At 41.1% G+C, this 15,674-nt stretch overlaps 1 protein-coding gene and 1 long non-coding RNA gene across 2 annotated transcripts in view; one reads left to right on the top strand and one right to left on the bottom strand.

The window, feature by feature from the left end:
* The window catches only part of ephb6 (eph receptor B6), a 32,186-nt gene that overhangs the window by 3,373 nt on the left and 13,139 nt on the right, over positions 1-15,674 (bottom strand). The window contains exons 3-14 of the mRNA XM_088306199.1: positions 14,961-15,233; positions 13,316-13,485; positions 12,197-12,492; positions 3,858-4,013; positions 2,400-2,671; positions 2,120-2,201; positions 1,624-1,748; positions 1,153-1,315; positions 968-1,082; positions 832-887; positions 531-647; positions 183-430 (exon numbers count right to left, since the gene is read on the bottom strand). Coding sequence (XP_088162325.1) covers positions 183-430; positions 531-647; positions 832-887; positions 968-1,082; positions 1,153-1,315; positions 1,624-1,748; positions 2,120-2,201; positions 2,400-2,671; positions 3,858-4,013; positions 12,197-12,492; positions 13,316-13,485; positions 14,961-15,233 — 2,073 coding nt within the window. The remainder of the gene's footprint in view (positions 1-182; positions 431-530; positions 648-831; positions 888-967; positions 1,083-1,152; positions 1,316-1,623; positions 1,749-2,119; positions 2,202-2,399; positions 2,672-3,857; positions 4,014-12,196; positions 12,493-13,315; positions 13,486-14,960; positions 15,234-15,674) is intronic.
* LOC148328740 (uncharacterized) lies at positions 3,220-5,723 on the top strand. The gene is made up of 2 exons (XR_015845567.1): positions 3,220-3,402; positions 5,303-5,723. It is a non-coding gene; the product is annotated as an uncharacterized LOC148328740 (long non-coding RNA).

Genomic DNA, 15,674 nt, shown 5'->3' with positions numbered 1-15,674 from the left:
GAATCATTATTTGAAAACTTTGTATTTATTCAACTACCAAAAGTCAACTTTAAATATAACTTGAAAGAACCGCCAGAAAATAATTTGATAACAAAATAAAATAATAGCCATAAAAAAAAAAAAATTAAAAAAAATCGGAATAAACCAAGTAAGTTCCGACTAGGTGTGTTTGATTTGCTCACCCTGAGGAACGAATCCAGTGACCCATTCTCCATAAACTCTGTGATGATCCTTGCCGGAGGGACACGAGTAATCACGCCCTCTAACTTCAGCACGTTGGGGTGGTCAAACTGTCCCAAGACCCCCGCCTCACTCAGGAACATGCCTCTCTCTCTGTCGGACGCACCCCAGCGCAACGTCTTGACCGCGACCAGAACCTCCCGCCGGCCCGGCGGACGGTAGCGGCCTCGGGACACCTCCCCAAACTGGGCTGCAGAAGACAACAAGATTCTATAAGATTTGTCGTGAGCCTTTTCCAGCTGACCTCATCCTGGCCAATCACGGAAGAGAAAGGAGAGAAAGAGATTTACCCGCTCCAATCACCTCCTCGATCTTCAGGTGAGTCGACTCAATCTCCCGGGCAAATTCCTTGACAGCCTCGCTGGGGTCCTCGTAAGTGGAAGGGTCCACGTAATATTTCACACCTCCTACAGAAACAAATGAGAATATTTGAAGCCACCACTAGGGGGAGCCCCTAAACAATGAATCACATACCAATAAAATGTTCATTTCGAACTGCAATCAGGAAATGTTTGAATATTTTAAATGATTTTCTTTTAGGTTTAAAAGCTCCGCATTGTTCTTGACGATATAAAAAGTGCATCCTCCCACCTCTGTTACTGATGTATCGCTGGAGCCTGTCGCTGTACGGACTCGCCCTCCTTTTACTGACAAAAGCAAACACCGTTGATTGCACGATTGAGAGAGTGTATACGCTTGATCTGGTTACGACGGTCGACAATCTCACCTACGAAATACCACCACGACCACAATGGCCGCCACCACCAGCAAAAACGCCGCCCCGCCCATCACTGATCCAACCAGCAGAGGAAGCTGATTTTGGACCTGCTGGGAATGCTCCTCTGTAGACGACAAGACGGAACATTTCACTTTCTCAAGATACCCCTGCACCTTCTACTGGAGGGGTCTTACCAAGAGGCAGTGTGGTGAAGTAGACGGTGTTGCTGTACGGGCCGAAGCCTCGCTCGTTACGAGCTCGGATCTGGAAGGCGTAGATGGAGCCCGCGATGAGAGAGCTGACGGTCAGAGTGTTGGTCTCGCTGTACACGCTGACCGCACTGTCCACATCTGAGCCCTGGCAAAAGTCAAAGGTCAGACATCCGCGATGGTAAGCTAAGTTATAAATCTCAAATCTTCGCCTTCTGGCTTAGTCGTTGTGTGTCTTTGACTCGCAAGCCTCACACGTTGTCGTCTCGTTTTGCTGATTTGAATCCAAAGTATGATACTTGGATTCAAATTGTGTAATTCTGAGCTCCCGCCATGATATTTGCTTTCTTATTCAAACTTGAGTCAAACCTTTCACACATTTTATCTAAGCCAATCCAAAATCCTGACTTCAACGAGTCAAGACGGGTGACTCGCGTCGGCCACCTCTGCCCGTACCTTATCAAAGTATCTAAGCTGGTACTCCAGAATGTCCCCGTTGGGTCTGTCGGGCTGCGGCCACGACAGGCTGATGGAGTCCGGGGCCCGGCTCAACTGGTGCAGCATGGCAACTGTACTGGGAACTGTGGGGAAACAATATCGCAGCTGATATTCGAATGATTCAAGAGCTCACGCAGTGGCCACAAGAGAGCGCTGTTGCAGAATTCGACCGAGTCCTTTCGTTTCATTTCACAAGACAACATGCAACATAATCTCCCTTCCTCATTCATCTCTGTCCTTTTTTTGTCATCCCACAGAGAGCATAATGGGATGTGACGGGATATTGTAACCTCGAGCAACCTTCCTGCCTGGACAGCAGGAGCGGAAAGAGAAGGAGGAGGGCAGTGGGGGGTGGGCGCTCTTCATGCCAGAGCCAAACACAAATACATTAGCATCAAAAGCAGGGCTTTGCTTTGATCTCCTCTTTTTTTTCATTTTTTCAGTCTGTACTCACCTGACTGACTCGTGGTAAAATTGATGCTTGAGTAACGAGCTGGGAAAGGGCTCAGCGCCGACACCTCATTCATGGCTTGCACCTGTTACAGCAAGAACAACACACGTTTTTTTTTCTACTAATCATGTTGTATGGTTTGAACAAACTGCGATAAAATAACTTTGTACAAAAGTATAAAAAAAACAAAAACAAAAAAATCAATAAAATTGAACCCTAATTAGAAAGCCGATTTTTCTCCTTCCAACTCAATCCCCCCATTAAATTTGATACTCCAACACACCTGTATAAGATAAGTGACTCTGGTGAGCAGGTTGTTAAGGGTCACACTGGTTTGTTTGAGGTTGGTCTGGACGGGGCTGAAAGTGACGCCTTCTCCGCACCAGGAGCACAACGCCGGGTTGCTGATAGTAGGCGAGGGGCAGATGCGACACACTACTCCGTACCAGACTTCTGTGCGACCTCCCATGTCCACTGGAGGGCGCCACCTTAAAGACACCCCGCCATCGCCGCTCTCGTACTCCCAAGACAACGACACCGGAGCGGAGGGAGGAGCTGTGGAGAAACGACAATTAAGTTTGGATAAACCAAAACATTTGATTCATCTTTGATTGGAATTTTGAAGGAATGCTAGAGACGAAAACACACATAGAGGTGGGTGAGTCTCTCATCAGTCTACATGTGTTTTGTAATCTTTGTACGGGTGGGTGTCAGAGTTTAGTCCAAATTGCAGTTAGTGCGTCAAATTTGTTTCCCTCGTAGGGTGGACTCTGCCCAGGCTAGCTTTTGTCACTGATTCTGTTCCCAAGAAAATTTCTAAAAACAAGCATGGCGTTGAGGGGGTCTGGTGTAGTGGCAGCAGAATTGCGTCTCAGCTTTTTGACGATGACGTAGTTCGGTCGGCTTCGTCAGACGATTTTCAACTCTCGCTTTAGCAGTTACCAGCCGAGTGTGAAGCAGTTTGGATGAGGCAGCCAATCAGCTACGAGACGTACTACGTCACGCTTAGCGTCACGTACACTCGGCGTGTTGTTTGAAAAGACGAGAAGAATGGAGGAGAAAATTATCGTTTTTTTAAATTTTTTTAATTTTTTTTACAGCTTTCGAATTTTATGAAGACAGCAAAATTCTTTACATTAGCTGTCACTTGAATCCGATCGAAACCTTTTTTTTCTTCATTTTACCAGAGTACCTTTGCCATAAGCTGTCGTCATCACAAAGCGGAGACCGTCCAAGTGAAGAGGTCTTATCACAAGTGAGGGAAGACTGGCGCGGGCGATCAACAGGTGAGTTAGTGCAGCCTCTGTAGTAATGCGGAACTCGCAACAGAAGGCGATTGGAAGATGGAACTGAGCCAAAAGTCCTCGCTCTGGATTGACAGGTTGATCTGCTTGTACGTCCCCACATGGTTGTGGTTGTTCGTCTGTTTCTGCCCTGAAATTAACTGGCAACCAGTCCAAGTTGCACCCCGCCTTCCGCCCAAACTCCGCTGGCATAGGCTCCAGCTGACCCAAATGACAACTAGCCCCCCCCCCTTAAAAAAAAAAAAAAAAAAGGATTTTCGGATGACTGACCCTTGTGCAAGCTGACAAATGACAAGCCGCAAGCCCAAATGCCACAATTAGAGATCCATAGGCACGAACAGATGATGGATGTGGCACGGAGCTGTGCATGAGCAAGATAAACGACTCGAGGACTCCCTCATAGTGTCGCCAACAAAAGCGCATGAAAAAAGGCTCACTTGTGCAAGCGGACGAGTTCGCATCGGAGGCCGCCCGGTAAAAGCTGCTGCGACATTCGCACATGCTGGACCCCTCGCGGCTGGTACGGCTGTTGGGGGGGCACACCGAGCAGGGGACGGAACCCGAAGCTGGCTTGAAGTAGCCCACGGGGCAGGCTGCGGGAACAGACACAAGGAGAGTTTAGTCCTCGTTTGCAAAGATGTAACAAGACTCATTGTGCCCCGAAGACTCCTGGAGGAAACACACGTGCTGTTTGGTATTTTTCATCATGGACAAATCTAACCAAAGCGATAATTATTTGCTGCTGAGCATCAAATTCTTGTGAATTAGTGGTGAAAAGCGAGGCCTGTTATTAGCAGTTGGCCCAAAGCATCAAGTTGTGTTCTGGTGTTGAAAGGCTAAAAACGGTCCCACAGTGTCCTGCCAAGCCTCTGCCCGCTCCCGTCGACTGGGCGCAAGAGTTCCACATGGTGCTTTTGCTCGCCGCCATGTTGTTGATCTGAGGGCAGAGGTGACCTATTTGAATGAACTATAATCCTTCTTAGCTGGGACTCTAATTTGGACGCTTGGAAAGGGAAAAGCTTGAATCAACATTAACAAATGACTCCCACATGCTGTCATTATTGAAAACGTAAAAAAAAAAAAAAATATTGACCCAAGATGGAAAAAAAAATGTATGGAATCTCTCGGTCTCCTCCGCACTAAAACTGCCGGCTGGAGTGAGGCACTAATATCGTTGACTGTTTAAAATGCGGACCACGTGTCGAGCGTTAATGTCAACCGTGTTGCCGGCTGAACTCCGAGGTCGAGGCTAAACGCGCCCGTAGCCTCGTTTGTCCTGCGCGCCGCTCGCTGTGAGACGATGGAGTGTTGATGTGCTGCCATTTCAGCCAGCGCCGTGTTTATGTCAGGACCCTACGGGAGTAACATTCAAAAACAGCTCTCTTTAATAAGTCAACTGTTAAAAAAAATAAAATAAATTAAAATAAATTAAAAAAAAATATATATAGCTATATTAAAAAATATATATTTTTATGTTATATATATATATATATATATATATATATTAATTAAAAAAATATATATATTAATTAAAAAAAAAAAAAATATATATATATATATATAGACATTTTTTTAGGGCAGGTGCTCAAGCACCTCAAAAAAAAAAAAAATCAAGATAAACTGTACGTATTAATTTACATTATCACCATCAACAGAGTCAATAAATCCAGAATTTCCATCATGAGGCTTCGTATATCCATAAAAAGAGTTGACGCATTGCCGATTGTTCCAACGTAATTGGAAAAAAAGCTGTTTTCAAATGAAGCTTTTGGTGTCAAGCAAGAGTGTGCGTCATCTTCATGTTCAACCTGACCTTATTTACACAATCTTGACCCCGAACATGTCTTCAAGCTGACGCCTGGACGTGTGTCTGTGTGTACAGTTGCAACGCCGCGACGTGGCCGGGGAGACGAAAGGAAACGACGAAGGAGCAGGAAGTGGAAGAATCGTCGGAGGAAAAAAAAAGTGAGAAAAGCCTTTCGGTGTTGCCGCTTGTCTCCTGGAGCCCGAGTGGCTTTTATACAGGTGTGAAGAACGGAAAGCGGGGAGGAAAAACAGAAGGTAGGACCGAGAGCGGCCGGGTGACTGTGGCTTGGAGGACGAGGGAGTAGGGAAGCGGATGTTAACTGTATCGTTCCTCCATCTTTAATGTTCCGTGTGCACATCAGCCGACGTGTTCTCTTACAGGTTTGACATGAAACATGAATTGGCTAAAAAGCATTATCGCACGACGTCAACCATGGGTTTAATGCTCTTTTATTCCACATTGTAGATGAATAAAATACAGTTCATGGCACACCAGGGCCTTTGTTTGTCCACCAGTGTAGTAATGAGACTTTTTGTTCCTTTTAGACAGAATGGAAGGATGCAACGGCAATTACAAAACGTTTTTTTATTTATTTATTTTTTTTCAAGCGATAGTCCTCGTCTTCATGTTCGCTTAACAGCCAATGCAGTTTTCAGAGGTGAAACCCAAATCCAAAAAACAAGCGCTATCTAAAGTTGAAGCAGTCAATCTTGAGCAACCAGAATCGGTTGCAACACATTTGGAAATCAAAACACCAAAATGTGCACAACTTTTCACATTTTTGTTGGAGGACATTTTCGACCATTTTTTGTGGAGTTTTCAAGACCCAAGGAAGATTGTGTTCCAGGAATCTATGTATATGCGCCGCAAAAAAGTGTTTGATTTGATTTTACACAATTCCACTCCTTTGAAAAAGTTTGGAATTTTTCATTTCATTATATGAATTTGTTCCTTTTCTTTTTTTTTTTTTTTCAATATTTTTATTGCTTTTCACACATTATACACATGACAACAATAACAGAAAACAAAAAAAAAATGTGTTCCTTTTCACTTTTGTTTTTCAAATTCAGTTAATTTTAATTGGTTTCTAGTGCAAGTTAGTTTTATTAGTTTTAGCATTAATTTGAGTTTTTTTTTTGTTTTTTAACCGAATGGAGTAATTATTGAGTACAAGATAAAATAAGTTTTCTAAGGATTGTGTCATAAAGTAACTACAAATTCCAAGTGAATGCCCGACCAAGCAGTAATACCGAAAAAAATTCTAATTCTAATTTAAAATGAATTCTAAAAGTTCATGTATGATATCGACAAAAACGAAGGACATTTTCGCAATAATTTCCATTTTTCTTAAATCATTTAAAAAAATTTTTATAACATGACCAAAATGTTTTTTTTTTTCCAATTTTATTTTGACTTAAATTCCTTGGTGGACTCCCAAACGGCGCCGATCGGGATGCGCTCGGCACGGCACGAATCCCACTAACTTATTAACCTTCTTGTTCTATTATTGATGTGTGTTATTTTGGAGGAGCGGGATTAAAAAGGCAAGGTGTTATTCAAAGAAAGCGACACCCACGGGAGAACAGAGAGGGCAGCTCGATGTGTAATTCCATGTCAACGTAATACTTTGCTACTGCCTGGATCAGTGACCCACTTCTTTTTTTCCTCTCTCTCTCTCTCTCTCTCTCTTGTTTTGATTCAGTCTTTTGACTCCCAGCATAATCTGTCACACACACACACACACAAGCACAGATGCGAGCACACAAAGGGAGTGATGCTCTGCGACTCCCCATGCAAGTTCTCAGCATCCAGCACCGCCTGCAAACACCCTGAATCATCCGTTCGCGCAGCTAGTGGCCAACAAATCCCGTCCTTTCTTTTGTTTTCCTTTCTGTTGCGCACACGACGATATTCGGAAGCCCGGAGATAGAGAATAGCACAATGAAGGCAATCGGTGACGGTGGACCTTGCAAATGTTTCACACAGTCCAAAATGTTCTTGGGAGAATAGCTAAAGCTGCAAAAAAAATGGGAGACAACTCCACATTTTCGGCAATTTTGTCGGACTACTTAGTGCAGTGTTTTCAAATTTTTATTAAAAAAAAAATAAATAAAAAATATAATTATTTCTATAGAACTACAGTTGTCCCTCGCTATAAAAAAATAAAATAAATAAATATATATATATATATATATATATATATATATATATATATATAAATTATTTCTATAGAACTACAGTTGTCCCTATTGTGGTTCACATTTTGGTGCTTCACTGATTTTCTGCTAATAGCAGCTAAAAGTTGAGCCAATTAAAAGCTTGCCAATGCTGCATTTTCATTTGCTGACTTCCACATCAGTCATCAGGATAGGCCCGCCTTTTAACTCTTTGAACACCATTGACGTCGATTGTCGTCAACTGTGATTTTTTTTTATTTTATTTTTTTTTTTAATGGGATTGAAGAAAAAGCAAAAAGAGTCTCGGCCAACCATGATCAACAGTATCAAAACAAGCGTTAGAATGGAACCCTGGAAATGCGGCCGCTGCAAGCAGCTTGTGATTGAGCAAAGTGTTTGATTATTTCAATTGAGAAGTAGAAGCGATGACGTAATGTGCACACATCCAACGCGCACACGCGACTAAATACTACTCCTACCACGAGTGTGTACATAGTTTCTAAAGTTTCTTTTTAGACTGTTGATGTTTGTAAAAACATTTTTTCCCCCATCAAAAAGCACATTTTCATTCTTGTAGGTATTTTATAGATGAAACGAGATTGTTCAGATGTTTGAGGTGTGACTAAAGTAAAAATGTTTAGCCTGTCATTAAGGTTAAAAAAAAAAACGAGGCCAACGCACACCTGGTTGCCCACTGAGGCACGACGCTTTCACGTCTGGCCGAACAGGCGCAAATCCTGCTCGGTCGTAATTTGCTTGTGCGCTCTTCTCATCGTCTTCATCGCTCACACGAGAACTCACAAATGTCAAGAAGAAAATCATCAGTCTGCGGGAACGCAAACAACATCCGGCAGCGAGCGCGCACGTGTGCTCTTTCAAACCAGATGAGAGGAGATTCAGCACGAAAACAAGCTTCCGAATGTCACCGTGATCATATAGCGGGGGCGGATGTTCCGCTCTACTTGCTCGTGACAAACTCTTTGATGAATAATTAAACCAGGAGTTTTTGAGTTTCTTTCTGCCAAAATATCAGCTGTGTTTTTGGGTGCTTCATGTCGGAAAATAGCGACGCTTTTTCCTCAGAGGCGCATTGTCTTCAATGTTGACGTTTCAAGGCTTGTCTTGGGGCAAAGGTACAAAACAAAACGGAATGCTCTCGCACAGGGGAGTCCAAACTTTTTCTTGAGGCAACTTGATGCTTCTGCTTCACCACAAATAAATGGCATCTCATCTTCCAATCGGGCAATTTACTGGGAACTGACTTTCTATTCTGCCAACGCCAGGCTACACCAATCAGTGGAGCAAAAAAAAATAAAATATATATATATATATTAGCGCTGTAAATTTTTAAATCTAATTAATCGCAAAGAAATTCCTTAATTAATTGCGATTAATTTTCTACAATTTTTTGTGTGAATGTTTTAATAAGTATAATAACATATATATATATATATATATATATATATATATATAAAATTTGCACTGTCAAATAATTTTTTATCTAATTAATCGCAAAGAAATTCCATAATTAATTGCGATTAATTTTCTAAAATTTTTTTGTTTAGGTTTTAATAAGTATAATAACACACACATATATATATATATATATATATATATATATATATATATATATATATATATATATATATATAAAATTAGCACTGTCAAATTATTTTTTTATCTAATTAATCTCAAAGAAATTCCATCATTAATTGCGATTCATTTTCTGCTATTTTTGTGAAGCTTCTAATAAGTCTAAAATAATGGAGTCCTTTTTATTTATTTATTTATTTATTATTTTTTTATTTACTGGCCTATGCATACTGTCCTTGGGGGGGAAAAAAAACAAGTGTTCGAGACCGTCAAAGGCCAGGTACTTGCAAAGTGCCTCCTACTTGTAAAACAAGCGCTTGGCTGAAATGCAAATGAGCAGACGCACTTAACAGCGAAAGAAGTACAAGTGAGGCCGGCAAACAATCAACATTTCATAGACGTTCAACTCTCCGTTTGGATCGGAGCGGCCGATGACATTTTCAAATGTGCTGGAGAACAAAAGGTTGCGCGTTCGCAAAGTTCCCGACCGTCATCTAGCTATGTTTAATTACCAGCCATGACTTCATCGCCATTTGTCTCTCTTGAACAATGCGCTCGTCGCTCAGTGGATGGATCAACAAAAACAGAGTCCGAGGACAGTTGGAACCGTGGGTAGCGATGTGTTAGATCATTCACAAGAGCCTTTCAATCAAGTCAGGAAAAAAAAGAGAAAGAGTCTTGACATATTTCACAGCTGACTTGGCAGGACTCAAGCAGTCATTGTCACAAGCCGCAGGATTTTGCTTTTTTCGAAAAAATAACTCGATTGTGTCGCGTTTTTTTTATTTTATTTGAATCCTCCTCTGCTCTTAAACGGTCCCAAAAGTCTATTTAAAATGGCTAAATTAATTCAACTATTTTATTGTACATTCAAAACTAAATACCAATTTAGCTGTACTTATCCTACTTTATGAGCATGTATTCTAATTTGGTATTAAAAAAAAAAAAGAAGAATGATATGCAACTTAACGTGCATGTATTCCACCAGAACTGTCAAAAATGAATCACCAATTAATCGAGTATCGAATTAATCGACAACTATTTTAATCATCGAGTAATCATTTCGAAAACTTTGTTGAACTTTAACATCCGAATCTTCTAATTTCTGTCCCTTTGCGGAAATTATTCTCTAATTTCTCTAGTCCCTCTTTTGTGTTTTACCGAAATAACACATTTGCAAATCTCCTTTTACTTCGGGGGGAAAAAAATGCCTGAACCTGCAAACTGAAACATTTTCAACGAGGTTAGCGAGTACAACATAAAAATGTCCTGTGTTCTTGCTATTTTTTCCATCCCTAACCATTACAAAATAAACAATTATAGGTTAATAAACACTGAGTTGGCAAAATACGATTTTGTATCTCACATCAATGCAAACTAAAATTTTATCTGATTATTTGATTAATTGATGGAATAATTTATTTGATTAAATATTCGATAATAACAACCCAGGATTGTACTTGTTTAATTTACTTATACTATTTTATTTCATTATTTTAGTGTATATATTCCCTTTTTCCAAAAATGTATAACTGATGATACGCCGTCATGACACCAATAGAATTGAAAACATTCAAACTCGAAATTTTGCGATGTCAAAACTCACCCTCCATTAGTTGTCATTTAGCGACCCATTATGAAATCCGCGCCACGTCGTCGTTCTTTCATTTTGTTCATTGAACAGTTTATTTAAGTTCCACCCTATACCGTTCGACCCCCCCCCCCCCATCGCATTGCCCCCCCCCCCCCGCTGTTTCCATCATTTGCTGCTTACAGACGAGTGGCCATCACATCCCCGTGACCTAAATGTGTCACATCCCTCGCACATGACGACGCTCCTTCCCTCCCCTCTGTGCTCTCCTTATATCTCTTCACTGTTTGTTAATTGTCTCCCACTCTTGCAGAAAAAAACAAAAACCAACAACAACTGACAAGCAACCCCTGAAAAGATGTCGGCCTCATTAACAAAAACATCATGGCAGTCACCCAAGAGGCGAAGCGGCACTGCGCGTGTTTTTAAAAAAAATTTTTTTTTTATGTTCTTTTGCTGCGAAACCCGCCTCGAGTGCTCTCGAACGGAGACAAATGATCTCGGCCATATGGACGCAGTTGCTGGATGAGTTGCAATGTTTGAAATAGATCATGCTGGATGCGCAAATATTAGCGGCATGCTCCATGGACAGTGGAGCTTGTGCACTTTCCGGCACACAAGACGAGGGACGCTCGAGAGCGAGCCGAAGGGTTGAAAAAAACAAGGAAAGGTCTTGTGAGTGCAAGAGGAAGCGCGTGAATATCAATTTCGAGTTTCATAATGTCGATATTGTCAGTTTTATGACAGCCTGCAAAGACGTACTTGCATAAGTAATGCTATGCGGCCGTCATTCAAAGAGGAAATTATTTCATCAAAACAGAGCTCATCAAAAAAAAAAAAAAAAAATGGGGGGGGGGGGCAATAATTTATATTGTTATTATTTTTTTAATTTCAATAACATATTTGAACAATAATAAATAACTACATTTAGTACTATCATCACCAATCAAATTCTTCGTGGCTATAAATAGTTTTGTGCTTTGGAAATTTCTGATATGTGCGATTTGTGAGGTCGCACCGGTTGAAGATTTAACCCTTCAAAAAGATTCTGTTGCCATCGTGACACGCATTTTGTCTGGTGAATTTGTACCTCCTTTACAGAGAAACGTCAAAGAGTGGAGAAAAAAAAAAAAAAAGGGGGCGGGGTCACTGCAAATATTGTAATTTAAGCTCAGACTGCTACTGAAGCTAATAAAAATAAAAGTCTCTGAAAATCAAATTTATTTATTTTTTTATATATTTTTTTATATTGGATAACATCTGCTGGATATGTTAAGTTGATCTAACATAGATTCCATACCTTTGTGCTGTGGCACATAAATCACGTTTACTTTGATTTTTTTTTTTTTAAGTAAAATATGTGCTCATGAATCCTGTCTTGACTTCGCTTTCATCTGAACTTTTCCATCCAGCACAAGTTGACTTTCACTCTCTGTTCACTATGCTCTGCTGTCGTCCTTTTTTTTTTTTTTTTTGTCAGCCAGATGTCGTTTATACTCCACAACAAACAGAAAAGCCATCCTCAAACCTCATCATGTGCACGGTTACTCATTCCACATGACCACGTGATTCCGCGAGCGTCCTCCACGGAAAGCGAGTCCGGCTTACCCAAGCAGGCAGATCCATTCAGGTTCGCTTCATAGCCCTCATCGCAGACGCACCCTCCGACCGGCACCATCCACTCGCCCTCGGCGTTGCAGTGCATGCGAGGCCCGCTGCCCGCCTGGGCCGTGCTGTGCGCGACGCACGTGCCGCCCACCGGCACCAGAGCTGTGGGCTCCGCACCGGAGGGCGTGGCGGGGTAGGATGCCAAGTAGAGGCTGGTGGCGGGACAGCGGCGGTAGAACACCGACACGCCCATCAGGGAAACGCAGGCGCCGCTGTCCACGATGGCCAGGACGAATCTGACGCATCAAGTCAGAGGAGAAAAAAGAAAAGAGGTCACAAAAGTATTCACACCCTGTACTGAACTACAATTACCCGTGTGTAAAAAAAACAAAACAAAAAAAAATACAAGTACTGATTCAATTTATGTAATTAAGTAAAAGTAAAAATGTATCACAGGTTGCAAAAGTACTCACACCCTGTACTTCAGTAGAAGTACATTTAAGTATATATTTATAAAAAAAAACAAACAATAGTTTGATAAAAATGGAAGTAATGATTCAAGTTCTGTACTTAAGAAAAAGTACAACTAAATAAATTAATAAAAATACCAGAGGTGTCAAAAGTACTCGCACTATGTACTCAAGTAGAACTGCAGATACAGACAAAAATTCTCACAGTCTACTTGAGCAGAGGTTTCCCCCCCCCCAAAAAACAGACTCTAGTAAAAGTAAAATTACTGATCTAACTTCTTTACTTGAGTAAAAGTAAAAGATTTTATCAGATGATAAACATACTGACACTATGTAGAATATTTGTGTAAAAAAAAAAAAAATTAAAAAAAAAAGAAGGGTTGATTAAACTCCTGGTAAATAAAATAAAATGAAATTTAATAAAATTAAATTAAATTAAATTAAATTTAACAAAAAGTATTCCAGTGGTGCAATGTCTATCAGTGGTGGGAAAAGTACTCACACTATGTACTTTAGTATGAGTACTACAAATAAAGGTGTCAAAAAAGACCCTGAAAAAAGTAAAAGTGTGATAAGTATCTGTACTGTACAAAGGAAGTGTACTTGAGTGCCGGGCAAAAGTGTTTCGAGTACACACGAGCGTCGTTACCCATTGCGTGTGAGCGGCGCGAAGCTGCGTGTCTTGATGTTGATGCGGCTGTATCTGTTGGGTTGGTACTGATGCGGCAAACTGGGCTCCACCTTGGAAAAACTCTTGTCTGCGGCGATGGTATCAATCTTCACCCAGCCTTCTCTGCTCTCCTTCTCACCGCTGGAAGGCTGCACGGAAGCCAGAAAAAAAAAATGGGCAAAAATTACATTCATTTTAATGAATGAAATCCATTTTTTAATTCCAATTTTGACATATAGGGGGTAGCGTTTTACATGTCCCATTTCCAAAATGGCTGCAAGCATGAAACAAGCCTTCTCCTACAAAATACACCCAAGAAAGTCTAGTTCGGAGATTAATAGAACACTCAGAAGTTAAATTAAATATAATCAGAAGTTATTTGATGGATATTTTAACTTTCACTACCAGCCAAGCAAAAAAAAAAAAAAATGGATTTTTGACGTCTTCTGCCGTCAATGGCAGTAAATGAGTTAACGTAGATCATTATTACACTCAGTAACTCAGTTGTGGCTAATATGACCACCAATGCTAAATTGGCAGTGCCACCTAGTGGCCTGGCATGCATACTACAGCCTTTTAATCAGTTTTGCAAGTCTATGTGACACCATTTTTTTAATTTATTTTTTTTTTCTTGAAGAAATTTTTTTCTCCTCAAAATCTGTGTAGAAAATACACCGTGGGATTCATTCCAAGAAAGTGAGGAGCATAAATGTTGATTTGCGACCAGCTCGCCGCGGGAATTCGCGTTCAAGCCCTCTTATCAACTTCCAGCGCTTCCTGCGCCTCCGCTTTCTCATCAGGCTTTGATTTGCGTCTTAAAAAAGGGCATCTCATCTCTCCGAGGAGCAAGGCACTCATCTTTACAAATATCACATCACGACACGACGGCTGCGCACGCGGCTCAGTCCCACCACTTTGACGTCGGGTCCCGAAAGGGGCGGAAAAAGCAAAGAAAAGTTCTTACGGAACTGAATAAAACATCTTTGCAAAGACTGCCACAGCCACTTAGGAAGCCTTTAGAGGCAATTAGTTGGACTGCGGTGATGTTTGGAGAGATGACAGCGACATCTTTCTGGATCTTGTGAATCGGAGCTTATTAGCTTCACTTTACTGTGATGTAATCCGTCCCCCCCCCCCCCCTCGGCAACAACGCAAATAATTAGGATGATTTACTGATGAATTACTTACGTGTGCAACAAGGGTGACATTAGCGTGTTAACAGTGAACGTTGCCCGGTATTGCTTAGAAGGATATATATATATTTTTTTTTAATTAAGAGAGTTATATGTAACAACCAGGGGAATGAATAAAAGATTGAATTTCACATCGCCGCCGTTACCATTTTTGCTTTTAAATTTTTTTTTTTTTTTTTTTTTACGGGAATGCTTTAGTTTTTATTAGTTTTAGCATTGTTTTAGTTTTATAGAGATGGAGTATTTGGTGAATGAAATATTTTAAAAAGTCAGTAAGTACTGTGTAATAAACTGAAGTAAATGACAATATACCGCTCATTGCGAATTTCAGATCCTCGAAGCTCATCAGTAAATGTTTCCAAACTCCGCACATGCCTGTAATTATTTGATGTTACGCAGCAAAGGGCATCACAAAAAAACTTCCGCCTCACCTCCGGCGCCCAGGTCCTCTCCAGTTCCCGCTGGCTGTCGGCCTGCTTGTAGTACAAGGTGAGCGTCTCCCGGCAGGTGGGCGACGGGTTGCGCAGGCTGGCGCAGTCCCGCACGGAAAAGCGCAGGGTGACGAAGACCCGAGGGGCGGCGTGGCGGTACAGGAAAGGTGTGGCTAGCCAATTGTCCTTCGTGCGGGAATTCTGGTTGACGTTGCACACCTCAAACGTCCGTATGAGCCTCCTGCGGTCGTCCAGGACGCTCACTTCGTCCCACTGGAAGGTTGACAAAAAAAAAATATATTGCGAGTTAGAAAATGCCTTTTAGTCATTCGAGACTGTCGTTTTGTATCGCTAAATTCAGTGATACAAAATCTTTGAAAAAATAAATAATTTTTTTTTTTTTTCTTTACGTTATCATTGTGTTGAGATTATTTTATTATCACCAGATTTTTTATTTTAGTTTTTTTAAAACTTGTTCTCCGACCACATCTGGACACTTGCGTGATTTTTGAAGATAAAGTTTTGTCAATTCTAGCACAGCCGATGCGTTCATGGCTTTTGAGCGCTTCATTCATGGAGAAAAGACGGCGGCACCAAAGCTGGCCTCCTCTGCGAAAATTCGCCGTGACGAGTCCAAATGTAAATGCGGTTCCTGTGGTTGAGCTTTCAACAATTATCCACTGCAAGTGTGAAAATAAAACAAAAAAAACTGAT

The sequence above is a fragment of the Idiotropiscis lumnitzeri genome, chromosome 10, assembly GCF_059441095.1.
Source record: "Idiotropiscis lumnitzeri isolate Australia: NSW breed Sydney's pygmy pipehorse chromosome 10, RoL_Ilum_1.0, whole genome shotgun sequence".
NCBI classification, from domain to species: domain Eukaryota; kingdom Metazoa; phylum Chordata; class Actinopteri; order Syngnathiformes; family Syngnathidae; genus Idiotropiscis; species Idiotropiscis lumnitzeri.
This window is presented reverse-complemented; position numbering and strand designations above follow the sequence as displayed.